Genomic DNA, 27,525 nt, shown 5'->3' with positions numbered 1-27,525 from the left:
CATTCATTACTTAATCCTTAAGAAAAACCCTAGTGATTCACCCAAACTCCTCTTTATGTCTCTCAGACTTTGACTCTGGGTGAAGAAAGCTGGGCACAGACGGCTGTGCCCCAGGACACATGGCAGTTCAGTAATGAAGCCGGGGACGGGTTTACATCTCAGCTCTCCAGCACTCAGAGCCAGGCTCCCCTGCTACAACATTCCACAGTGTTGTTCCCTTTATTCTAATAAACCTTAATGTGTAATCCCGAATGTCACTGCAAATTAGCTGTGCTGCTATAAACTAATCAGTATGGAAAATGAGCAAACCCCTCGGGGGCAAGAATTAAAAACATGTGGGTTGCAATGTTAGCACAGTACTCACTGCCCACAGGGATTCGGGGTATCTAGGAACCCACCATCAGCCCTGAGTTTCAGGCCCTCAACTGCCCAGTGCTGGATAATCCCTGGCCTTTCTACTTTTGTCTTTTCTATTAATCACTTAAAGAAGGATAAAAAAGCCATTGGTAAAATAAGCTCCTACACCACTAAAAACAGCATAGCTCCACATTACACAGGAGAGCATTCTTCATCCCAGGGAAAACATCTGCCACCTGACCTTTGTGAGTGCAGAGTTCAGTAATATTGAGAAAAGGATGAAGCCTTCCAATGCACTGCCTTTGATCAAAGGACCACCTTCGGGAATGTCCAGAGTGACAGGGCCCAGGGGAGTCCAGATGTTCCCCCTGGTAGGACACCCCGCGCCAGAACGGCTCATGGCAATTGTGTGGCTTACACAGTCATACGTGTAACACAGAGGGTCTGTTTCCAGGCAGAAATGACAGTCACCACGATGCCAGAAGAATTGCTATTTGGCTGCCACTGCTGGAATCATAGAGGCTTTTTTTATGTAACTATTTATTTATGGCTGATCTGGGTCTTTGTTGCCGTGAGGGCTTTTCTCTAGTTGCGGTATGCGGGCTTCTCACTGGTGGCTTCTCTTGTTGCAGAGCACCAGCTCTAGGTGCACGGGCTTCAGCAGTTGAGGCTCATGGACTCAGCAGTTGCAGCTCCCGGGCTCCAGGGCACAGGCTCAACAGGAATAGTGCACGTGTTTGGTTGCCCTGTGGCATGTGGGATCTTCCCAGATCAGGGATCGAACCCGTGTCTCCTGCATTGGCAGGAGGATTTCTTTACCACTGAGCCATCTCAGAAGCCCCATGGAATCATAGTTTTAACCGAGCAAAGAACCAAAACTGATGCTCTCATTTCCACTGAGGAAAACCTCAGCTCCAATGACCACTTCCAAAAACAAGACTTGAGCAAGACCTTCTGAACACCTTTGCCAACTGCTGCTTGTATCTGTCACTATTCTATCAAATTTATGTCATCTGATGTATATGTTTCCATCTCCCCCTTGCTGGGAAGATGGTGATACAGAAGTGGTTTGGGCCAGTCGCTGAAATGTGTTTTAAATCTGGAAACAGCTTCCTCAGCCAACAAACAATGTCATAAATGATGGAGGCCACTCTGATGGCACAATCAAACATTGTAAAATTGTCAGAGATGATGCAGGTAGCTTTGCGGTTCGGCCTTATATATCTGACTGGGGTCTAAAAGTAAGGAGAGTAGAGTGAAATTCATACACCTTAGGAAAGTGGGCATTATTGGTTTCTAAACATAGAGATGACAGCCCTGCAGGAGGGCAGATGGACATCTACTTGGGTTTATAGTAACCAAGTCCAATAAAACAGGCTTCAGACAGACTTCGGATGAGTTGGAGCCAAGAGGATGGAAGGTCTTTATTTGGAAGCTTTTATTTATAATCCACTGATTTTAAAGCAAATTTCAGGAAGTCTTCTGTGATTCCCGTCAACTGGCTTTTCTCCTCTTTTCCTTCCTCCCTTATCTTCTCATGATGACGAGGGGTTGGAGGTGGGTCCTCTGGGGGGGACAGGCCATGCTAGTCCTCATTTGGCTCGAACTGTGATTAGGGTTCTGAAATGTCTCCTGGTGTGTTGGGAAGAGTGATCATTTTATGCCACCTCATTTTACATCTCAGGTAGAATGTGTCTATGTGAGTTATTTCCTAGGCTCTAGCAATATATCTCCACTCCAGACTCTGAACTTAGAGCTGATGGTCACTGAATTCTATGGCCCCAACATGACAATTAAGTGGTAATAAAGAATCATTTTTCAAAGGGAAGAGACAGAGACCTGGTCAGAGGAAAAAGGACTCAGTCCAGAAGCAGCATAAGCTAGCTACACAACGTTCATCTCTTCTGTTCCCATCAGAAAGAAGAGATGTGCACAGTAAATATTGGGCCTTGATAAGCCACATTGGAAACCTCTGCATATCTTTACTTTTAAACCTCTGTTGTATTTTGTTTACATGTGTTTTATTGGTAAAAGGTCTTTGATAAAGGACATTTTACACACACACACACACAATTGAAGTTGTAAATATGACCAGTTTTCATGTATGCATTGGTGGAGGTCCCATGGGAAAACACACACACACACACACACACACACACACACACACACACACACACACACACACACACGATGCAGTCAGAGAAATGCAAAGTATTAATGAGAAAATTATCAGTTATATGCACACAGTAGAGCAAACCCCTGTCTTAGGAGAAAGGAAAATACAACTTTCTTTGGACTAGATGAATACAGCAAGAATAGATGCCTCTCTGCTCTCTTCCTATCATTGCAGTGAGAGGATATTGAGGTGGAAGTTTCTGATTGCTCCAGAATTAGAAGCAAACGCTGAAAGACACAGGCCTGAAGCCCTCTACCCTCAGCTGGGAACATGAGGGGAGGTGCCCTCCCCAGGCTGCACACAGCATCACCACCTTCCACACCACCACCCTCCACACACGCACACCTGCTGGCCATGTAGGAGACAGAGCCTTCATGAGAGATGCTCCTCAGTCCCACCTCCAGCCCCACATGGGAGGGAGCAAACTCTCCCACTGAAATCAGATGAAAGAAAAGCCAGTCCACCAGGCCCTCTCCGCCAACTGGGAGTGCCCCATAACGAAGGCTGACATCTGTATCTCCCACGTGAACCTCCATCTGCATCTGCATCTTCAGAGCCAAGTCCCAGATGAGGAGCTGAGTTTGGCTGGTTTTAGGAGAAGCAATTCTCAAGAAATTAGAGTGAAGGACTGAGAAGGAGAAAAAGTCAATGAACAGTGAGCTATAATGAGCTGATCACCACCCAGGCAACTGGAGCACCAACCAACTAGGAACCTTCTGGAAAAAATGTGTGGAATGCTCCTCAGAGCCATCCCCCTGGAGGTGGGGCGGCAAGGGCATTAAGCCACCAGCTCCACCAGCTCCCCCCCTGGGGTTAAGGGCTGCCTTCAGGGGCATTACTCATGCCCCTTCCTCACAGGCTTCAGAGACAGCCCCATGACAGAGAAGCCTGTTGGGTGCTGAGGTACAGAGCAGTCAGTGGGCACGAAGGTGTCCACAGCTGGAGAGGGAGCGGTGGGCGCAGCTGAGGGACTGGGACTCCGGGTGTCACATCTCTGCTGCAAGGCCCGCCCACACACCAACTTTGTGAGCAGGGATGGCATCTCTCTCTCTCTGTCTTTGGTTCCGCACTGCTCTGTAATATAACTGGTTCAGTGGGGTGTTACCACAGCTACAGGGGGGTTACAACAGCTCAGTGGCTGTCCGTCAAGCAGGGATGAAGGAACGGGAGAACAGTGGCAGGGCATCGGGAACCACCCCCGCACCCTCACCCCAGCCTCTGCAAGACCACCATTCAGTGTGACAATACATGTGAGCCTCCCAGGAATCAAGTGGACATGACAAAAGGGATCCGCCCAACCAGTGTGCCTACTGGGCAAGGGGGCTCACAGGAAGAGGCTGGGTGACATGTAAAAAGCAGTGATTGCCCCCATGGAGTGGAGAGATTGCATTCACGTCAAGATCAGGGAGGTGCTGCAGTGGTCTCTGGGGACCCCACACCTGAGTTCCCCAGGAGTGAACATGTAGGCAGGTGTTCACGGGGGTATGAGGGGCTGTGCTGGCTGGGGAGCAGCGATGGCCCACAAAGAGAGGATTCCAAACACTGGACAAGGAAAGATTTGAATTGGACATACAACTGACATTTCAAACTGGACTGACAGGGTGAGCATCAGTAACTGAAAATGCCCCGGACATCTGTTATTATCTGCCCAAGATACCACAGAGAAATGGGAAAGATGTGTTCAACAGAGCACAGCAGACCTGAGAATAGTCAAACCACGATGCCTTTGTACCCCCGCTGAGCAGAGACACCCCAGTGAACCAGTTACATTACAGAGCGGTGCGGAACCAAAGACAGAAAGAGACAGATGCTAACCCATCTGAGTACCCTATCTGCTTTAGAGGAGCCCAGTTAACCCCTGCGGTGACAGCTAACACTCTCTGGGATGCTGGAAGGAGCTGGACAAACAGAGTGTGACTCGGGATGAAAAGCTCAGGGAATTAAACACACCTTTTTAAAAAGTTGAATTAAACAGGGAAAATTAAGATATGAAGTAGCTGAGTGTACTTGGGTACATTTCCTCAGATCTTATTCTAAACCAAATTTTCTTAACTAGAGACCCAAAGCTCCTCCTCCCAGAGAGGAAATGAATAAGCTGAGAAGATCTGCATGCAACTGTCTGTATGCAATCGTCCATACGTTTGTACATATGTGGTTTTGTGATGGAAGAAACCCATCGTTTTCATTAGCTTTTCTAGGAAATCCTTGATCTCAGCAAGGTAAAGAGGCACTTATTTGTGTTACTAATCGGTATTGAAATTTTTCCATGTCAATACCACTGTTTTATTTCTTCAGGAAATCATTGGAAAGCATTCTGCTTCCCCCTGGGCTCAGAGAGCCCCTGGCCTGTGGCTGCGCAAGCTCCAGCCGGACAGCACATGCCCCTGGTGGCCTCTGTGAGAACTGCAGCCAAAGCCCCTGGTCCAGAGAAAACCTGCCAGATCCAGATAATCCCGCCGATGACAAACGTCACAGGCTGCGTGTGTCGGCACACCGAGACACAATTTCTTAAACTATTAATGACTATGTAATTTTGTTAACATGCAATAGAAACAGATAAGATAGGAGTTGATTTTGAGGCATTATTTTCTAATTATAGGACAGGTGGATTTAGCCAAGATAATACTTAAATAACTGAAGTTTGGGAAACAGTGATCTAATTAACCCCTCCCCCTTTTTCTGATGAGGGGAGTGAAGTGCGGAGAAGGTAGGAAACCACATCAGGTCACATAGAGCTTGTTAGTGGAAAAGACAGGATCAAACGCAGGTTTCCTGAACTCTAGTCCAAGGTTCTTCAAGGTACTGTGAGCCTCCTCCTTGCCAGGCGGTAGCGCTAGAGGTAGAAATCGAATCCCAGTGGGCTCAAAAAGCGAGCAGGAACTAAAAACACAGCATCCAGGTAGTTCACGAGGGCAAAGGCAACAGGGTTAACAAGGCACGCCAAGGGTTTCTATGAGCTTCACAAATGGTTAACAATATCTTTTCGGACTTCCCTGATGGCTCAGACGGTAAAGCATCTGCTTACAATGCGGGAGACCCGGGTTCGATCCCTGGGTCAGGAAGATCCTCTGGAGAAGGCACCCCACTTCAGTACTCTTGCCTGGAAAATCCCATGGACGGAGGAGCGTGGTGGCTGCAGTCCACGGGGTCGCAGAGAGTCAGACACGACTGAGCGACTTCACTATAATATACATCTTTTTGTAAAGGACGTATTAAGTTGAGTGACATGAACATGCTATCTTTATGGGTCACGAACAATCAAATATGAAACATGTCAGGTGATATAACCTGAGAATATAGGGCTCTGCCTTTTAGTTCACAGTGCCCTATGAGACACTCATGGGGACAATGGAGTTAGTGAGGTTTTTTTAAATTGAAGTATAGTTTATTTACAATGCTTTGTTAGTTTCTGGCATACAGTGAAGTGACTCAGATGCTGCGTTAGTTTCTGGTGTAGGGCAAAGTGATTCAGATATATATTTTTATATATGCACTTATATATGCTTTTTCATATTCTTTTCCATTATAGTTCATTACAAGATATCGAATACAATTCCCTGTGCTATGTATTAGGACATTGTTGTTTACCTATTTTATATATAGTGGTGTGTTTCTGCTAATCCCAGACTCCTAATTTATCCCTCTCCCCACCTTCCCCTTTAATAGCCATAAGTTTGTCTTCTAAGTCTGTGAGTCTGTTTCTGTGCTGGAAGTAAGTTCATCTGTAGCATAGTTTAGATTCCAAGACCATAACCAAGCCACACTCTCTATCCATCATGTGCAGATAAAGAGATGACCACTGGAGAGCAGGGGCCAGTTCTGACTTAGAGCCCACAGGGAGCGAGTTCCCCACTGGGACTCAAGCCAGATGCCAGGTTTGTGCCCAGGCTCTGTGCTCACATGCAGGGTCTGACACAAGTCCCCAGAGCCCTCCTGTACCTGGTTTCCTCAACTCTAAATACAGACATGGATGCAGATGGCGATGTAGGTCTCCATATTGATAGCAATATACAAACTCTACCATCCCCTAGAATTGTCTTGAGGACTCAGTAAATTACTTCCTGTTCATCAAAAGATGAATAGTTAGGCAAAATAGAGTACATGATACAATGGAACATGACTCAACCTTCAAAAGGAAGGAAATTCTGATACCTGCCACAACATACACAAATCTTGGCTAAGTGAAATAAGCCATCACAAAAGGACAAATACCACATGATTCCACTCATGTGAGGAACCCAAACTAGTCAAATTCACAGAGACAGAAAGCAGGATGGTGGTTGCCACGGGCTGGGGTGGGGGGGGAGGGGGTAGGGGACAATGGAGTGAGAGGTTTTTTATTAATTGAAGTATAGTTTATTTACAATGCTATGTTAGTTTCTGGTGTACAGCAAAGTGATTCAGTTGCTGTGTTAGTATCTGGTGTATAGCAAAGTGATTCAGATATGTACAGGTATAGATATATATTCTTTTTCATACTCTTTTCTATTATAGTTCATTATAAGATATTTAATATACTTCCCTGTGCTTTGCAGTAGGACCTTGTTGTTTATTTTATATATAGTGGTGTGTATCTGCTAATCCCAAACTCCTAATTTATCCCTCTCCTCACCTTCCCCTTTGGTAACCATAAGTTTGTCTTCTAAGTCTGTGAGTCTATTTCTGTTTTGGAAATAAGTTCAGTTGTATCATATATTAGATTCCACATATAAGTGATACTATATGATATTTGTCATTCTCTGCCTTTATCTGACGTACTTCACTTAGTACGATAATCTCTAGGTCCATGTATGTTGCTGCAAATGACATTGTTTCATTCCTTTTTATGGCTGAGTAGTATTTCATTGTGTATATATACACCACCACTTCTTTACCCACTCATCTGTTGATGGACACTTAGGCTGCCTCCCTGTCTTGGCCATTGTAAACAGTGATGCTATGAACTGGGTGCTTGTATCTTTAGAGTTTTCTTCAGATGTATGCCCAGGAGTGGGATTGCAGGATCCTACCTGCAATTAGCTTAGCTGCAGTTTCAGTTTTTTAAGGCGCCTCCACGCTATTTTCCACAGCGGCTGCACCAATTTACATTCCTACCAGCACTGTAAGAGGATGGGGTGTTAGTGTTTAATGAGGACGGGGCTTCAGTTTGAGAAGATGAAGAAGTTCTGGAGATGGATGGCGGTGACGTTTGCACAACAATGTGAATGTACTTAATGCCACTAAGCTGTATACTCACAAATGGTTGAAATAGTAAATTTTATGCTACGATCATTTTATCACAAAGGAAATTTAAAAACTGAGCTACTTAACGCACTCAGTAACTCTTACACAAGTGTTTTTTAAATGAATAGAGACACAACACATTGGCAGAGGCTACAAATGGCCCACGACTGGGGCGGAGGACCAGAAATAACCCCAAGGATCAAAAGAAAGAAGGAATTAAGTAGAAAGTCAAGTTGGGACAGTCCCGTGCGAGAAAGGGACAGGAAACAAGCTGATACCTCAGTGGCAGACGAAAATAAAAATAAAAACAGGAGGTGAGGTTCACCTGTCCCTTAAGAGGTAGAAGTTCACTCCACAAGCATGTGTAAGGAAGCAGCTACCAGCGACCACACACACTGCTCTATGCTTCCTGCAAAACTGCAGGACAAGCAAGCGAGAAAATAACCAGCCTCACTGCAAGGCAGGCTGTAGGGAGCCGCTAAGATCAACCGAACTGAGTGAGAACTGGGTCGCGCAGGCTTGTAACTGTCAGAGCCAAGTGGAAGCTGGAAATAAAATAATTGCCGTGGCCATGCTTGTACCCAAGCAGAAGCAGACCTATGCTGTGACTCGGCTAATCACATTCATCACCACCCCTTCCTCCCAAGTCTTTAAAGCCCGAAGAGAGAGGTCACCAGCAGACAGAGGAGAACAACCGCTTACAGACGTTCCAACAGGCCAACGCCTGGGCCGCAGCCCCAGACAGCCTGGGGTAGATGCTGCTCTAGGGTAGAAGCCAGACATTTAAAACCCCTCCAGGTGACTCAAACAGGCAGCCGGGCCTGAGATCCACCCAGTTAGAATAGCAACTGCGCTCCATCTAGTCCTGGTCCTGGGAGACCCTTGGGTAGAGGGAACAGCAGAAGATGCCCTAGAGGTGGACTCAGGAGGAGGATGCATTTTCATCCCTCAGTCAGAGGGGACTGCCTGCGATCTTACAGCCGCCCTTGACCAGAGGAAATCCACCCCACCTGCTCAGGAGGTGGGCTCCCCTAGGGAGCTTAGTGCCTAGCCGGGTCCGTGCGGGTTAAGGGGCCCTCCTGCCACTGATCAGAAGGGCTTCTCGGGGCATGTGACCCACAGAGGTCTCTCCCTCTGGAAGGAACCCCACTCCACCCCCACCCCGGCCCAACCAACAGAAGGGAGGGTCTCCTGGGCTAGGCTCCTACGTGTTCTTCCCCACTCAGGAGTGGGGAGAAGGGAAGAGGACCCCGGGAGAGCGCTTACCTCTGAGCTGCCCAGAGCAGGGAAGCCTGGGCCTGGGCCCCCAGGTGGCCCAGGAGGCCGCTGAGGGTGGGCTGTTGAGAAGGAAGCTGAAAGTGCAGGCTGCTTCTCTCCTTCTCCAGGGCTTCTAATCTTTGTTGGATCATCTCGGCTGGAAACCCAAAAGGATGAGAGAGAAAGAAAGAAACATGCGACTCAAAATAGACAATCCAAGGTCCCTGGCTCCACCCCCCGCCAATGGTCACCTCAGTGACATAATAGAAAGGTCACTTGTTTCTAGGTCAGCACTCTTCATCTCTAGGTTGATGTTTTTTAAGTATCTTCTGTCTTTTTATTGAAAATACAGCCCCCTTAGCTTTCATTCTTCTAAGTCTCAGAGGTTATAGTCCATGTATTTATATGATGATCATCATTATGACCATCACACAGGAGCATGCCTCATACTGTGCATATCAGTCAGTCGTGTCCGACCCTTGGTGACGCCATGGACTGTAACCCGCCAGGCTCCTCTGTCCATGGGATTCTCCAGGCAAGAATACTGGAGTGGGTTGTCATTTCCTACTCCAAGGGATCTTCCTGACCCAGGGATCGAATCTGCATTTTGCATCTCCTGCATTGGCAGGTAGGTTCTTTACCACTGCACCATCTGGGAAGCCCATACCTCACACGAATTATTTTTAACACCATGATGATCACTTAGGAGAAAACCTGCTAATTTTGATGAGTTCTGTAAAACCAGTTGAAAAAGATCAGTGCCCAAGTGTTGATTTTGAGAATGTTTCCTTAGACACTGTTCATCAAGTGAGACTTACTCACAGTTACCAAAGTCACTCAAGTGATGCTCAAACTCGGTCATGCTACAGATGAGCAGAGATCCACTTCTGTTCAGAGTATGGCTCTTATTATTTTTTCAAAGACATTAAGTCTCCTATGAGAAGGCATAAACAGTAATCACTGCGAGACATTATTTTCTTCAAAGAAAATAAGCTGCAGAAATTGGAATCCCATTAACTAAGAACTTACCCTCATAATCAAATACCTCAAGAACTGGAAAGTTTCCCATAAAGCTATTTTTTTTTTAGAAATGCAAGGACTGGAGTTAAAAATATATCAGTCAGAGCTTCCCTTCTGTTGGTCCTTGACCGGTGGGAAGGACCTTGATCCCCTCCGCCCCCTGGTAGTAGATGGGCTCTGGGGCCCCGGAGATCCCAGGCAGCCACCTCCAGCCACGAGCGCCACCTGCTGGCCCCGGTGTGCAACGCAAATACTACCCTTTACTATCGGGGCTTCCCAGGTGGCACGAGTGGTAAAGAACCTGCCTGCCAATTCAGGAGACGTAAGAGACACGGGCTCAATTTCTGCATCGGAAAGATCCGCTGGAGGAGGAAATGGCAACCCACTCCAGTATTCTTGCCCAGAGAATCCTACGGACAGAGGAGCCTGGCGGGCTACAGTCCATAGGATTGCACAAAGTCGGACACGACTGAAGCGACTTAGCACACACACATCCTCTACTACGTGTGCCATGAGAGCATGTTCCAGAGGCTCTGGCCTAGATCACAGAGTGCGCTAAGTCAGTCGGTCATGTCCGACTCTTTGTGGCCCCGTGGACTATAGCCCCAAAGGCTCCTCTGTCCATGGAATTTTTCAAGCAAGAATATTAGAATGGGTTACCATTTCCTACTCCAGGGCATCTTCCCAACCCAGAGACTGAAGCTGGGTCTCTTACATCTCCTGCATGGGCAGGAGGATTCTTTACCACTAGCACCACCTGGGAAGCCCCAAAATTTAAAGGCAAGTTCTTCAAAGATACTCTTTTACTATTGTTGCTGTTGTTTAGTCACTCAGTCATGTCCAACTCTTTGTGACCCCATGAACTGTAGCCCTCCAGCCTCCTCTGTCCATGGGATTCTCCAGGCCAGAATACTGGAGTGAGTAGCCCTTTCCTTCTCCAGGGGATCATCCCAACCCAGGGATTGAACCCACGTCTCCTGAATTGGCAGGTGGATTCTTTATCACTGAGCCACCAGTGAAGCCCTAGCTCACAATATATGTTTACATTTCTAGGGCCCTACAGTTCATTTTCCAAGTGAGCCATTTCTATAAGGCTCAATTTTAAATGGAAACACTGTTTCAACAAGCTTGCTATTTTGAAAGCTCTTTGAACACACTTTTTATCCTACACCAGCAGAGGTCAGTGCTAATCCCAGCGCACCCCTCTTGGGCAGCAACACGTACTTGGAGGAGACGAGGGCCCAGGTGTCATGGGGAGCAGCCCCAAGTCTCTGGGAGTGTCAATGGCAAGATCTTCCCATCAATTTGCTGCAGACCTTGGGACTAATAGCCAGAAACTTGCTGAGAGAATTTGCCAAGAATTCATTCTAGCGACACTGGAAAAGGTCATCTACATCCTGTTGGAGATCAAGTACAGGTACTGCCAGGGCTCTTAGTCTGTGCCACCTTCTTCAGAAGGACGGTGGGACTAATTCAGACACCATACTTACAACACACGGTGGATTCTGGCTGACAGGTATACTAGGATTGGCCCAAAGTTACCCGGCTCGACCCATTCTCTAACACCAGGCTTCATTCTTTTAAAATACTTTATTTTAATTAATGTTTACATTTTTATTAATTTATTTGCTTTATTATTTAGTTATTGACTTACTTCTAGCTGTATAAGGGAGAAGGCAATGGCAACCCACTCCAGTACTCTTGCCTGGAAAATCCCATGGACGGAGGAGCCTGGTGGGCTGCAGTCCATGGGGTCGCTAAGAGTCGAACACAACTGAGCAACTTCACTTTCACTTTTCACTTTCGTGCATTGGAGAAGGAAATGGCAACCCACTCCAATGTTTTTGCCTGGAGAATTTCAGGGACGGCGGAGCCTGGTGGGCTGCCGTCTATGGGGTCACACAAAGTCGGACACAACTGAATCGACTTAGCAAGCAGCAGCAGCAGCTTGCTGTATAAAACCAAAACTTCAGTGAAAAGCAAGCACGTAATACCTTATATGCTTTAAAATAGCATACTGATGCAATCCTGATGCAGTGATAAAGATGTGTCAAGATGTTATTACATAGAGATTAGTAGCAAACTGAGTTGGCACCTCAATTCTGCCATTTCTAGCTGCCTGACCTTCAAATAACTTAACCTTTCTAAGCTTCCATTTCCTAATCTGCAGAAACAGGCCTAATAATAGTCTACACATGACAAGGTCTTCTGAGGATTAAATGAGATAATCCACACAAAGCATTTAGCACCATGCCTGGCGCCTGGCATGTGTCCAAAAGGATTGGCTGTTATTAGTTACACTACCGCATCCTGGCCTTCAAGAGTCCACAAGAAAGTTAGAGACCCAGGCTGGGCTCCCTCCACTGGTCACTGCATTGTAAATTTCACCCTTCCGCTGCCACATGAGAAGTCCACAGAGAGCCCTAGCTGGCCTAGCAGAAGCAAACACTAGAAATGGGAAACTGGCTTCCAAAAATCAGATTCACAATAAATGCCAAAGGAAAACTAATTGTGATTATCCTAGGAAATAACTGTGATTAGCTATGTTCAATGCTGCCACTTACTTTAAATTATTTCTATTTTATGACTTTAGAAAGTGCACTAACTAGATCATCTCACACCGGTCAGAATGGCCATCATCAAAAAGTCTACAAACAATAAATGCTGGAGAGGGTGTGGGGAAAAGGGAACCCTCCTACACTGTTGGTAGAAATGTAAATTGATGCAGCAACTATGGAAAACAGTATTGAGGTTTTTAAAAACTAAAAATAGAGCTACCATGTGACCCAGAAATCCCCCTCCTAGGTGTATATCCAAAAGAAACCATAATTCAAAAAGATACATGCACCCCTATGTTCATAGCAGCACTATTAACAGCAGCCAAGACATGGAAGCAACCTAAATGTCCATCCACAGATGAATGGATAAAGAAGATGTGGTACATATATACAATGGAACATTACTCATCCATAAAAAGGAATGAAATAGTGTCATTTGCGGCAACATGGATGGATCTAAAGATTAGCATACTAATTAATTGTCAGACAGAGAAAGACAAATATCATTATGATGTCATTTATAAGTGGAAACCAAAAGAAAAAAAAGTGATTGTTGCTGTTTAGTTGCTAAGTCCTGTCTGACTCTTGGAACCCCATGGACAGAGGCCACGGACTGCAACCTGTCAGGCTCCTCTGTCCACGGGATTCTCCAGGCAAGAAGACTGGAGTGGGTTGCCATGCTGTACTCCAGGGGAACTTCCTGACCCAGGGATCGAATCGAATCCACGTCTCCTGTCTCTTGCACTGGCAGGCAGGTTCTTTACCACTAGCACTACCAGGGAAGCTCTCATTTGCTGCTGGATGAGTATAAAAACATAGTGAAGTCTCTCAGTCGTGTCTAACTCTGTGTGATCCCATGGACACTAGGCCCCTCCGCCCATGGGATTTTCTAGGCAAGAGTACTGGAGTGGGTTGCCATTTCCTTCTCCAGGGAACTTCCCAACCCAGGGATCAAACCCAGGTCTCCCACATTGTAGACAGACGCTTTACCATCTGAGCCACCAGGGAAGTCACCAAATCTAAAATCTACTGCCTGCCTCCAAGATTCTACTCCTCCTTCCAAAGGCACCATCTGGGCCTGCAGTTGTGCATTCTCTGACTTGGCTTCTTCCTGTAACTCCAGGTTCTGGTGATCCTCCCTATGGTTTCCCCACACTCACACCCTCTCCATTTGCTCTGCATCTGGTCCAGCCCAAGTCTCACCACTTCTGTAGCTGAGTTACTTTCCACCCAGGAGCTCACATCTCCACCGTTTCATCTCTGCACATCACTGACAGGGCTCCCCTCACGACACTCAGGTATGAGCAGCTCATGAGCCAGTGAATGGGCATAGGAATTCAGAGACTGTCACACGTTATCACAAGATGTTCTCCAAATCCTGGAGGACTTGCCTGGCCTCCAGGACAGAGGCCAAATGTCTATGCCTGGTGTTGGGGGCCACAGGCATGCTGTCTAGCCTAGCTCACTCCTCCTCCATTGCACTCTGCCCCACAGTGATGCAGTGGCAACACTTCTTGAAAAGAACACAGAATCTAAACACTAAGAATCAGGGCACCAAGCTGGTATAACCATTTTGGAAAACTATTTGGCAGTAACTGCTTATATACATTATATCCCATGATCCAGTAATTCCACTCCTAGGGATATATCCAAAACACTTCCATCAAACAAGACATATGACAACAGTCATACATTTATTTATAATGGTTCAAAACTCAAAATAACTCAAAAGGACCACAGATAAATAAACTACACAGCAGTAAAAACTGAACTGACTACGGCTACATGAAGAACAACATGGATGACTCTCATACACACACTGTACAATTCCATTTATAGAAAGTTCAGAAACAGGCAAAACCAAACTATGGTGATAGAGGTCAGAATAATGTTTATTGCGGGGGAGGTAAAGATATTATCTGGGAAATGAGGATGAGGGAGTCTCACTGAGTGTTGGAAATACGCTGTATCCCATTCTAGACGGTGGTTACAGAGGGCACACATACATAAAAATTGACTGAGATTCGCACTGTACAATACAGCTTTATGCGCCTTATTACATTACTGGCCTTCCCAAGTGGCGCTAATGGTAAAGAACCCACCTGCCAATGCAGGAGACATAAGAAACATGGGTTCAATCGTTGGGTCAGGAACATTTGCTGGAGGACAGCATGGCAACCTACTCCAGTATTCTTGCCTGGAGAATCCCATGGACAGAAGAGCCTGGTGGGCTACAATCCATGGGGTCACAAAGAGATGGACACAACTGAACCGACTTAGCATGCACCTTATTACATGATTATATATTTTACCTCAATTAAAAAATTTTAGTGCATAAAAAATAAGAAACACCTGAGTTCCATCACCAACTTCAATGCTGGTGGAGTTTTCAGTGTCCGACAGGTCACTTCCCCATTTAAGTCTCAGAGTTTCATCCACTAAATAGGAAGAAGTTCTCCTCAGGGGTCTAAAGAAGTCACAATTGGGATTAAACAGCAAAGAGATGTACTGGTGGTCAGCTCACAACAGACATGTTGTCTCAGCTCTGAGGCTGGAGGTCTGGTATCACCGAGGCCACATCGGGCCCTGTGAGGGGCTCTCCTCGGGCATTGGGGGCAGACTGTCGCCATGCACAACCTCACAGGTCTGAAAGAGAGGCAGCCAGCTTCTTCCTGCAAGGGCACTGATCCCATGCACGGGGCTCCATCCTCATGATCTGACCACCTCAAAGGCCCCAGCTCCTAACACCACTATATCGGGATTTGGGGTTTCAACATATGAATCCAGGCGATGCAAACAATCAGTCCATCATATGCTTCAAAGTGGGGAGGGGACGCTTCAGCCAGAGTGGCCCGCTTTATCTACCCATGTAGATGGTGTGGAAAAATGGGAGGGATAGAGGAGTGTTTGAAAATGACTGGAAATACCATTTTTCACTTTCTAAATAACATGCTTATTTGTTATTTCATGTATTCATTCCATTAACAAATATTCTGGTAACTGAACATTCTTTGGCTGTAGGGTTGCCAGGATGAACAAGACACAGTCCTGGTTCTTCAGGGACCCGGTGACTGGGGAAAGGGGGCCAAAACCACAAACAGGCCTTGTCTTGTCTGCCCGTGAGGAGGGGAAGCCGGCTGTCCCACTGGGAAAGGGGGCACGTGAAGGAGCACATAGCCGTGTGTGCCTGCCAGCACTTAGGGTGCAGGGGGCAGGGCCTCGGGGAGCCACACAGAGGTCTGGGGGGCCCGGCTGGTAATGCGCCCACCAGTGCCTGAGGGTACAGCATACTGCGGGGACAGCCAGATGGGTGGGAGGCAGGTCACACTGAGAAATAAACCAATGAAACAAGTAAGTGAATGCATGGAGCGTAAAGAGAGCCAGATGTTTCAGTATGAGAGGATATTCTTACAATTACGGAAAGAGATTAGGGCAGAAAGAACTTAGGATTGTTATATTAGAATTGGAAGAACTGATGTGTGTTTGTGTGTGTGTGCACGCGCATGTGCACTCAGTCATGTCTGACTCTTTGCAATCCCATAGACTGTAGCCCACCAGGCTGTTCTGTCCATCGAATTCTCCAGGCAGGAATACTGGAGTAAGTTGCCATTTCCTTGTCCAGAGGATCTTCCCGACCCAGGGGCTGAACCCGCATCGCTTATATCTCCTCCATTGTCAGGTGCATTCTTTACCACTAGCACCATCTTTAACACAGACATAGATAATTATGGAAATATCCATTTATATGTGACTGTGTTTACAGATATTTTCTATCTTCATCCACTGAGAAAGCCTAGACACAATACCCCAGTAACAGTGGGCACACAGATCCTGGTTTCTAAACACCACCCTCCTTGAAAGGAGGCCTGGGGGGCCTTGTAAGACTGGCTGATTCTAAGTCTGAGGCAGGGCCAGTTCAAAATGAGTCTGGAATATCTTGTTGTACAAATAATAAGGACAAGCTAAACACTGATGGGGATGTATCAACTGAAGACAAGAAGTACATTGAATGAGCTCCCATAAGTGGCTCTAGCAGTAAAGAACACGCCTGCCGATGCAGGAGACAGAAGAGACGCAGGTTCCATCCCTGGGTTGGGAAAATCCCCTGAAAAAGGAAATGGCAACCCATTCCAGTATTCATGCCTGGAGAATTCCATGGACAGAGGAGTCTGGCGGGCTATGGTCCATGGAGTCACAAAGAGTCGGACACGAGTAAAGTGACTTAGCACACACACAGCACAAGGCAAATCTAGAATAGTTCATGAATCGAACAAATAATGCTGTGAATGAAGTACCACCCACTGAATAGAACAGGAATCTTGCAATTGCATCTATGCCAACAGATTGCCAACTGCTAAAAAGGAATGGCTCTTTGGTAAGGTGCAGGGCAAAAGTGTAATCTTAGCATTTAATCAGTTTTCAGAGGACAAATGGTAAATGCATGCTGAGAAGCCCGGGAGCCACGGGTATAACCAGATGGTCAAGGCTAGCATCAGCAGTGGCCAGAGGAGTCTGCCTGTTGAGATACATGCTAAGATTCACCAAGAAGTGCACAGTCCCTGTCCCACGTTTCCATCACGTCTCTGTCAGGGCTGCACCGCCTGAGTCCAGTCACGAGGAAACCTGTTGAAGATGGACCCACGTTGGAAGTCAACCAACAAAACGTAAGGTCTTGCATGCCTTAAAACTCTCAAGGACATATGACCGAGTACTGAGGGATGGTTCCACATAGGAGGGGACTGGGGGAACATGATGACCACATGCAACATGCCTTAAAACTCTCAAGGACGTAGGACCGAGTACTGAGGGATGGTTCCACACAGGAGGAGACTGAGGGAACATGACGACCACGTGCAACATGTGTTCTAGTCCAAGGAGGATAAACGCCCAGAGCTGGATCCCAGTTGGTGATGTGTGAACAGTCTGAGGACCGGACAGGAACGGTGGGTCAGTGTTGACTCCTCGACTGACTGAGACAGTTGCAGGGTGGGGGCTGTGACAGGATCTTTGTTTGGGGATGTGTGTGGGGTACGTAGGACTGCCGAGGTACTGCGTCCGCAGTTGACTCTCAAGCAAGGGATACACGCATCCAGCGGGGGACCCAGAAGGAGGGAGAGATGAGAGCTCTTTGTACTGTACTTGCAACTTCTGTAACTGGGGAATTATTTCCAAATAAATTCTTTCTAAAACTTATAAATAGCGACTTCCCTGGTGGCCCAGTATCTCAGACTTCATGCTTCCAATGCAGGGGGCCTAGGTTTGATCCCTGGCCAGGAAACATACCTGCAGCTATAGATCTCACATGTGGCAACGAAGATCAAAGATCCCACATGCTGCAACTAAAGCACAGCACAATCAAATAAGTAAATTTTGTTTAAAATTTTTAATTTAAAACCTAAATAAAAAACAAAACCTACAAGCAGACAACTGCCGCACAACTAAATAGGGGATTTGTGACCTGACATCATTTGTCTGAATTCTGCTCCGTCTTTAAGAAAATCTCTTCTATCATTCCGTTTGGCGAGCGGTTGAGGAAACATCACTCACTGTCTCTGGCTTTTCTTTCTTGTACACCTCTGCCAGCTTTCTGCACATATTGTTCATCTGATTGCAGTTTGAAGCTCAAGTCTGAAAGCCAGAGTTTTAGAGAGTATTGTATACAGCAGGTGCTGAGTAAATGTGGTTGCCTGACTGTGAGAACAGTCACAACATTAGAATCTGGGGGTGCATTTTGTAAGCACAGTGGAGTAGTAAAAACAAACAGGAGAAGGCCATGGCACCCCACTCCAGTACTCTTGCCTGGAAAGTCCCATGGACGGAGGGGCCTGGTAGGGTGCAGTCCATGGGGTTGCTAGGAGTCAGACACGACTGAGCGACTTCACTTTCACTTTTCATTTTCATGCATTGGAGAAGGAAATGGCAACCCACTCCAGTGTTCTTGCCTGGAGAATCCCAGGGATGGGGGAGCCTGGTGGGCTGCCGTCTATGGGGTCGCACAGAGTCGGATACAACTGAAGCGACTTAGCAGCAGCAGCAGCAGCAAAAACAAACAAACTCAACGTTAACCAGAAAAGATATTACCAAGCAGTAAGCAAAATGATGCATAATATGTTCTCAATGATACAATGTATTTAATTTATGAATCTAATACACTATTTATAGGACCTCAGCAATAAAAATGCTAACCGACATCTCATTCCAATTTGGATCAAGCAAATACTTATTTTGATGTTGCTACAACATATTTATTAATGTTTAATTGAGGGGCAGCACTCATCTGTTATTCCTTGGCACATTAGCCCTGAGCACCTGTTTCTTGGGCTACAAGATGGAAACAGGATGAAAGAAAAGTAATTTCTACATCTATGAATAAATAAGCAAACAACCATTTACAGAGCAGTAAGAAATCTCCACACCTAAAGGCATCCTGCTAAACAGACTCAATTCCTACTGCTGTGTTCCGTCTATGAGATGCCAGAAGAGATGGTGTAAACCCCTTTCTTGGCCGTGCAGCCATTCTACGTTCTAAGGGGGCCCTTTAAAGTTAAGAAGCAATCAATGTCTTCCTAAGTCATTCTGCCTTGGTTTTTACATAATAGCCAAAAAATGCTATTCATTGAGAGCTGAATAGTATAACAATTCCACATTACCATACACACCATGTGAGATGACCAGTTTACAAAGAATAAGACTGTGATAAAATGTATTTCAGACTGACCGGAGACAGCCTCTGACATTTCAATGTGTTGGAATCTGCTGGACTCATTATCATAAAAATCAGCCACTCCTGGGGCACTGAAGCCTTCAAGCATAATAATCCTTTCTGAGTATCTATTACATGCCCGGCACCACATATCCATTATTTCTGAGCTTCACAGGACTTCTATAGCAGGAATCCAATTGCAGAACCTAAGATGCAGAGACTTTAAGTCATTTGCCCAAGACCTGGGCTTCCCTTGTGGCTCAGCTGGTAAAGAATCCACCTGTAATACAGAGACCTGGGTTCAATCCCTGGGTTGGGAAGATCCCCCGGTGAAGGGAAAGGCTACCCACACCAGTATTCTGGCCTGGAGAATTCCATGGACTGTATAGTCCATGGAGTCGCAAAGAGTCAGACACAACTGAGTGACTTTCACTTTCACTTTTCAGAAAGTGAACCTTGACTCTTTTGGTGGCAAACTCTAGGCTTTTGCTATTAGACTTCCCAAGAGCCACCCCCAAAACTGTACCAGCACCCACAGTTTCCCCCATCACACAGAGATGCTGTCTATCTATTCACCTGTGTGGGTCCCTAGAGGCAGTGGCAGCCACCGGGCAGAGCTGAGTCCTAATCATCCCTGCCAATACCCAGTTCAGCACTAGGCTCACAGTAGGTACTAGGCAAAGGTACTAGGTACTTATTCATTTGTAAATAAATGAATGTCTACATTTGCATGAAGAATGCTGTAAACATGGAAAAACAACAACCAGTCTGTGCACACTGCTAGTGCCAAGTGCCTGGCTATCCTCACAGCGACCTCATGAGGGGCCGTGGTTGTTCCCATTTTGTAGATCAAAAGACTGAGGCTCATGGAAAGTTTAAGAGATTTTTTTCTGGGTTAGTTGTACCACTATATGGATTTAGAAATAAAACCAAGGTCTGTCTGACTCCAAAACCTGTTCTACAGGGAAGATCACATCCTACAGTGTAGACCATATCCTGAAATACACACCAGGATGCGTTATACGGGTTGCTTCTCTGGTGGTTCAGATGGTAAAGAATCTGCCTGCAATGCAGGAGACCTGGGTTTGATCCCTGGGTTGGGAAGACCCCCTAGAGAAGGGAACAGCTATTTACTCCAGTATTCAAGCCTGGTGAATTCCATGGACAGAGCAGCCTAACAGGCTACAGCCTATGGGGTGACAAAGAGTCAAACACAACTGAACAACTAACATATATACATACGTTATGCAAACGCAAACGATTCTATCAACTCATCTTTCACCTAGCCCGTTTTACTCACAGGAAGCATTCAGGAGCCAAAACAAACCAAAAAAAAAAAACAACAAAAAAAAACTGGCAGAAGTGGAAACAGACTCAGATCCAATTCTGCTGCTACTGCTAGGTCGCTTCAGTCGTGTCCGACTCTGTGCGACCCATAGACGGCAGGCCGCCCACCAGGCTTCCCGTCCCCGTCCCTGGGATTCTCCAGGCAAGAACACTGGAGTGGGTTGCCATTTCCTTGTCCAAAGCATGAAAGTGAAAAGTGAAAAGTAAAAGTGAAGTTGCTCAGTTGTGTCCGACTCTAGCGACCCCATGGGCTGCAGCTTACCAGGCTCCTGCATCCATGGGATTTTCCAGGCAAGAGTACTGGGGTGGGGTGCCATTGCCTTCTCCCAGATCCAATTCTAGGGGAATGTTAAATTACGGTATTTAGCCACTCATATGGAATGCTATGTAGAAAAACAATTAGAAAATCTGTGAGAGAGCATTTTAATATTACACAAGAAAAACAAGATACAAAATTACAAGCACGGGGCTTCCCATGTGGTACTAGCGGTAAAGAACCCACCTGCCAATGCAGGAGCCATTAAGAGACACGGGTTCGATCCCTGGGTCAGGAAGATCCCCTGGAAGACAGCATGGCAACCCACTCCAGTATTCTTACCTGGAAAATCCCATGGACAGAGGAGCCTGATGGCCTACAGTCCATGGAATTGCAAAGAGCTGGACACGACTGAAGCAACTTAGCACAACACAGCACAGGGTCCATAATTATTTATAAATATGTTTTTTTTTTAAATCTGGGAGGAACTAAGGATTTTGGCAATCAGTCATGCAATTACAGGTGACCTTTTCTCAGTTTCACTTCTTAAAAAATCAGCTGTAAAATCTTGAGCTGTTTAGTATTTAGGAAAGTATTCTATTTTTTGAAAGCCTACTGGTTTCTTATCCTACTCTTTGATTTCTGCATAAAAAATGGAGATCGGCTTCCTCCAATTCTTAATGCTAAACTGCTTAAGGTAAGCCTGGTCTCCCTGGGTCATAGATCTTTTCAGTGTATCCCAAAGAGGATTTCCAGAAATGTTATATTTTTAAGCTCACCAATGTGTGGAAAGAAGACTAAGAAATTATTTCGGTTGTGGTATAAAAGGAAAAACAAACATTTGGGGAGATACAAAAATTTCAGAAGACAAGCAATGATTTAACCATGGTATTTGCTTACTCAGCATTTAGCCTATCACCTTGCTCTTAATAAATATTTGTTGATTCTCTCTGAAGTATTTTCATAGAATATTTGGTTTGAAGCATCTGTTCTTCCTCAGCAAGAATTTACCAGGCAAAATCAATTGTGAGCGATCAAAACAGCAAAAGTAATGAAACTTCCAGGTTCTTCCCCAGGTCTGGGACGTGTCATTAGACTAGCAAGTGTGTGTGTGTGTGTGTGTGTGTAGGAGTGTGCATACAAATGCTGTCCTTTGGTCTGCAAACCATGCTTCAAGTTGCAATATTCAGACACAACACAAAACATAAAGAATTTTTCAAAATCGTGAGTTTGCCAAAGGAAGGCTTGGTTATGGGTCCCTCCAAAATATTCTTTGCCTCAACTCTCAAAACTAAATTCCCAAGAAAATATTTCTTTCACCAAATGTCAATTACCAAATGCCCTAGGCAAGTAACTGACCAACTGAATTTTGGTTACTTTTTATAAAAGCCCAAGATATTCATAATTATAAAAATTGTCTCTAAGTATGTTTCCACAGATGCTATTGAAAACTGGACCACTGCCTCTGTGTGCTCCAAGTTCATTGATCAGAATTTGCGGTGGCTGAATTTCTACCGGCAACTCTGTTGTCCGTATCTTTGTAAGAGCCAGGTCCCCCCAGGATTCCAACCACTTCCAACACCTCTGCTGCCACTGCCTCCTCTCCCATGTGGCACCACCACCTCCCAGCCGCCACTGCCTCCTCTCCCACGTGGCACCACCACCTCCCAGCCGCCACTGCCTCCTCTCCCACGTGGCACCACCACCTCCCAGCCGCCACTGCCTACTGTCCTGCCCCACCTAACGCGCCAGCTACTTATTACAAGACAGGAGCTGAAAGCATTTCCAAGATGGAGGAACATTCATTTCCAAATAGCTGCAAAACAGAGAACCCGAAAGAAGTGACAAGAGAAGAAAGGCAGAACAATGAAAAAAGTTGAAGAGAACACACCCCAAAATATTAAGAGTGGATAGCTGTCTGTGCATCTTGAGAATAAAGATGATTTTCTAAATTTATATTTCTGAACTTACTAGATGCTTTTTTACAATGATCATGTATTGCTTTAAACATAAACTAACTATGTTTAAAATTTCACTTTTATATTAAAGCATCTAAACACCCCCAATTGGGCTTCCCTGGTGGCTCAGTGGTAAAGAACCTACCTGCCAATGCAGGTGACACAGGAGACCCTGGTTTGATCCTCTGAAGTAGGAAATGACAACCTGCTCCAGGATTCTTGCCTAGAAAACCCCATTGACAGAGAAGCCTGGCAGGCTACAGTCCATGGGTTCACAAAAGAGTCGGACATGACTTAGCAACTCCACAAGAAACACCGCAATTAAAAGGTAGATGTAAATTGGGTAAAAGACCAAGATTCAGTTATATGCTACCTAAAAGAATACAGTCCAGCTTTGCTTGGATTAGTATTAGGATGATACATGTTTACATGGTATTACTTTAAACCCTTTTATGTCTTTATATTTAAAGTGTATTTCTTAACAAGGCCCTACTATAGCCTATGGAACTACACTCAACATTTTGTAATAACCTATAAGGGAAAATGGGCTTCCCTTGTGGCTCAGCTGGTAAAGACTCTGCCTGCAGTATGGGAGACCTGGGTTTGATCCCTGGGTTGGGAAGATCCCCTGGAGAAGGGAAAGGCTACCCACTCCAGTATTCTGGCCTAGAGAATTCCATGGACTATACAGTCCTTGGGGTCGCAAAGATTCGGACACGACTGAGCAACTTTCACTTTCACTTTCACTTCACATAAGGGAAAACAATCTGAAAAAGAATATATTGGGTTGGCCAAAATGTTCATTTGAGTTTTTCTGTGTGTGTGTGTGTGTGTGTGTGTGTGCTTAGTCGCTTTAGTTGTGTCTGACTCTTCGCTAACCCCATAGACTGTAGCTCACCAGGCTCCTCTGTTCACGGGATTCTCCAGGCAAGAATACTGGAGTGGGTTGTCATGCCCTCCTCCAGGGGATCTTCCTGACCCAGGGATCAAACCTGGGTCTCCTGCATCTCCTGCATTGGCAGGCAGGTTCTTTACCATTAATGCCATTGGGCATTATATATATATATATTATATATTATATATATATATTATTTATTATTTATATATATATATCACTTTGCTGTACACCTGAAACTAACACATTGCAAATCAACTATTCTTCAATAAATAAATATGAATTTTGATAGATAAATTCCACTTTTAGAAATAAAAGGTAATTATCAGCTGGTTCATTCAGGTAACAGCAAGTAGGGTGCCTACCTGGGGTCAACTAGCACTAATTATGAAGTAACCACAGTCGGGCATGTCTTTTTTCAGCCATTTAAAACTGTATAAACTGTGAAAGAGGAACTCTTGTTTAAAATATATTGGTAGATCTTCCTACGTGAAACAACTTTTTATGACATGTTCCTCATTTTAATTGAATTTAGATATATGATCCGTCATTACCAAAATGGCTTAATCACTTAGGCAATAACTAACTCAGTCAGTTACTAACTCACTTAGCAATCTAGGCACACGGCTGATAAATGGAACACCTGTGTAGACTGAATACTGAAGGTTTATCAGGATGAAAAGGACAAAGCTTCACAACAGACTGACCAGACCTGCAAGGCTATGGGCATTTCTGGAAAGCAGTGGCACAGCTTAAAGATTCAGCCATTGATTCCCAGACCTCTTGTAGAATGACGTTACTGCAAATCCAAGTGGTCTCTTCGGAGCTTCTCCTTCATGGGCTCCTTTATTTTTCCACATCTGTCCGAGGGTTTTGGACTGAGGTGATGTGTCTCTCAGCCCTGTGAACCTTCTGTAGAAGTCACACAAGTGAGAGAGTTCAAATGTCTGTTCATCACCTCTCTCCACTGGTTTTGGCTGCACTCCATTTTCACTATTAAACTGGACATGGCATTCAATTAGTTCCTATGAACAGACTTTTCATGAGTAATTTGCTCTGCTGGTGTTTCCATACAGAATTAGTTGGACACATCTGCTTGTCACCACTCAAAAACCACAGGCTCTCTCATCCTTTTGATAGTAATCATCACAACCTGTAATCTTTTCGGACTTCATTTTTTTTTTTAATAGAACATCTTTCAATATATCCATCTCTAATGGAACTCAGAATATTAGGAGTGCACTGTTAACCAACCACTGTCATTTTAAAAATATAATGCAAACCACATTGATGTGCCTGTCGCATTCAACAATGGACAAATAGAATACTCCAAACGCAATGCCTCATGCCAAAGGATTCTCCTAAACTGATCTCTGGCTAATGGCATGGCAACATAAACAGCTTAAATTCTTTGAGTGGCACAAAGGGATAGAGATAAAATGGCATATTCCAAAAAAACCTAAGAAGATTAAATAAATTCTTTTCCCCAGCCAGAGCCATTCCAATTAGGCTGAAATCCAATCAGGAGGAATCAAGCATGCTAGAATATTAGTTCCTTGGAACAAAATAGAACTAAGCTGTTTTCTTTTGGCTGAAGCACCACAACAAATAAAACTGTGACCTTCAATTCAAAGGCGATGTTAATAGACAGAAATCACAAAACAGCAGCCAGTGATCAGAATGACTACTAAACAGCAACCCTTTCAGCTGTGAGCCTGCATTTGCACTGGTTTCAAGCAATGCCCCTATAAATAGTCAGGAGAGGCTACTGGGACTTAAAGGCTCTCTAGTTTTAGACCTAGAGTCCTCAGGAACCTTGAAGATTAAAAAAAAAAAAAAACACTGGAGTGAGTAGGAATATTTTCCCAGAGCAGGAATGCAACAGTAACTAAAAGTAGATACAAGAAACACTTCAAGGCTTCTGCTTCAAGATGGCAGAGTAGAAGGGCTTGCCCTCATGTCCTCCTGCGAAAGCACCAAAATTGCAACTAGCTGTTGGACAACCATGACAGGAGGACCCTGGAACCCACCAAAAAAATACCCCACATCCAAAGACAAAGAAGAAGCTGCAGCGAGATGGTAGGAGGGGTGCAATCACAATAAAATCAAATTTCATACCCACCGGGTGGGTGACCCACAGACTGGAGAACAAAACTACCAAAGAAATTCTCACACTGCTGTGAATGTTCTGAACCCCATGGCAGGATTCCCAGTCTGGGACACAGCAAAGGGACTGGGAATCCCCAGGGAATCTGGCCTTCAGGGCTGGCAGGACTTGATTATAGGCCTTCCAGAGGACTGAGGGAAACAGAGGCTCCAGTCTTGGAGGGCACAAACAAAATTTTGCATGTACCAAGACTCAGAGGAGAGGAGCAGTGACCCCACAGGAGGCTGAACCTAAACTACCGCTAGTGTTGGGGGGCCTCCTGTGGAGGTGCGGTCAGCAGGGGCTCACCACAGGGACGGAAGCACTGAAAGTTCCCCTTTGGAGTAAACCCTCTTCGAGTTTGCCATTAACTCTACTGCAGAGCCTGTAGATCCCAGGGCTGGGTCACCTCAGGCCAAACAACTATCAGCCCCACCCATGAGCAGATAATTGGAATAATGCTTTATTAAGCAAGGCCTTGCCCACCAGAGCAAGACCCAGTTTTCCCCATCACCAGTCCCTCCCATCAAGAAGCTTATACAAGCCTCTTAGTTTCATCCATCAGAGGGAAGACAGAAGAAGCACAAGTATCACAGCAGCTAAAACAAAAACCAAATTACACAAAGTTAATCATGGTGAAAAAGCAGAAAGTTAGGTCCCAGATGAGGGAACAAGATAAAACCCCAGAAAAACAACTAAATGAAGTGGAGATAGGCAACCTTCCAGAAAAAGAATTCAGAATAATGATCAGATCAGATCAGTCAGTCGCTCAATCGTGTCTGACTCTTTGTGGCCCCATGAATTGCAGCACGCCAGGCTTCCCTGTCCATCACCAACTCCTGGAGTTCACTGAGACTCATGTCCATCGAGTCAGTTATGCCATCCAGCCATCTCATCCTCTGTCGTCCCCTTCTCCTCCTGCCCCCAATCCCTCCCAGCATCAGAGTCTTTTCCAATGAGTCAACTCTTCGCATGAGGTGGCCAAAGTACTGGAGTTTCAGCTTTAGCATCATTCCTTCCAAAGAAATCCCAGAGCTGATCTCCTTCAGGATGGACTGGTTGGATCTCCTTGCAGTCCAAAGGACTCTCAAGAGTCTTCTCCAACACCACAGTTCAAAAGCATCAATTCTTCGGTGCTCAGCCTTCTTCACAGTCCAACTCTCACATCCATACATCACCACAGGAAAAACCATAGCCTTGACTAGAAGAACCTTTGTTGGCAAAGTAATGTCTCTGCTTTTGAATATGCTATCTAGGTTGGTCATAACTTTCCTTCCAAGGAGTAAGCGTCTTTTCATTTCATGACTGCAGTCACCATCTGTAGTGATTTTGGAGCCCAGAAAAATAAAGTCTGACACTGTTTCCACTGTTTCCCCATCTATTTCCCATGAAGTGGTGGGACCGGATGCCATGATCTTCATTTTCTGAATGTTGAGCTTTAAGCCAACTTTTTCACTCTCCACTTTCACTTTCATCAAGAGGCTTTTGAGTTCCTCTTCACTTTCTGCCATAAGGGTGGTGTCATCTGCATATCTGAGGTTATTGATATTTCTCCCGGCAACCTTGATTCCAGTTTGTGTTTCTTCCAGTCCAGCGTTTCTCATGATGTACTCTGCATATAAGTTAAAT

The 27,525-nt window shown here is 45.4% G+C and overlaps 1 protein-coding gene across 3 annotated transcripts in view; it reads right to left on the bottom strand.

The window, feature by feature from the left end:
• Positions 1–27,525, bottom strand: part of DISC1 (DISC1 scaffold protein) — a 413,164-nt gene that overhangs the window by 265,691 nt on the left and 119,948 nt on the right. For all 3 annotated transcript variants that reach the window (XR_008717104.1, XM_055588267.1, XM_055588259.1), the window contains exon 4: positions 9,023–9,170. Coding sequence is in view for 2 of the 3 variants with exons in the window: in XM_055588267.1 (XP_055444242.1) it covers positions 9,023–9,170 (148 nt within the window). In the remaining variant the exon portion in view is untranslated. The remainder of the gene's footprint in view (positions 1–9,022; positions 9,171–27,525) is intronic.

The sequence above is a fragment of the Bubalus kerabau genome, chromosome 1 (genome assembly GCF_029407905.1).
Source record: "Bubalus kerabau isolate K-KA32 ecotype Philippines breed swamp buffalo chromosome 1, PCC_UOA_SB_1v2, whole genome shotgun sequence".
Classification (NCBI taxonomy): domain Eukaryota; kingdom Metazoa; phylum Chordata; class Mammalia; order Artiodactyla; family Bovidae; genus Bubalus; species Bubalus kerabau.
Note: the sequence above shows the minus strand (reverse complement) of the source record. Positions and strands in the feature narration are given on the sequence as shown.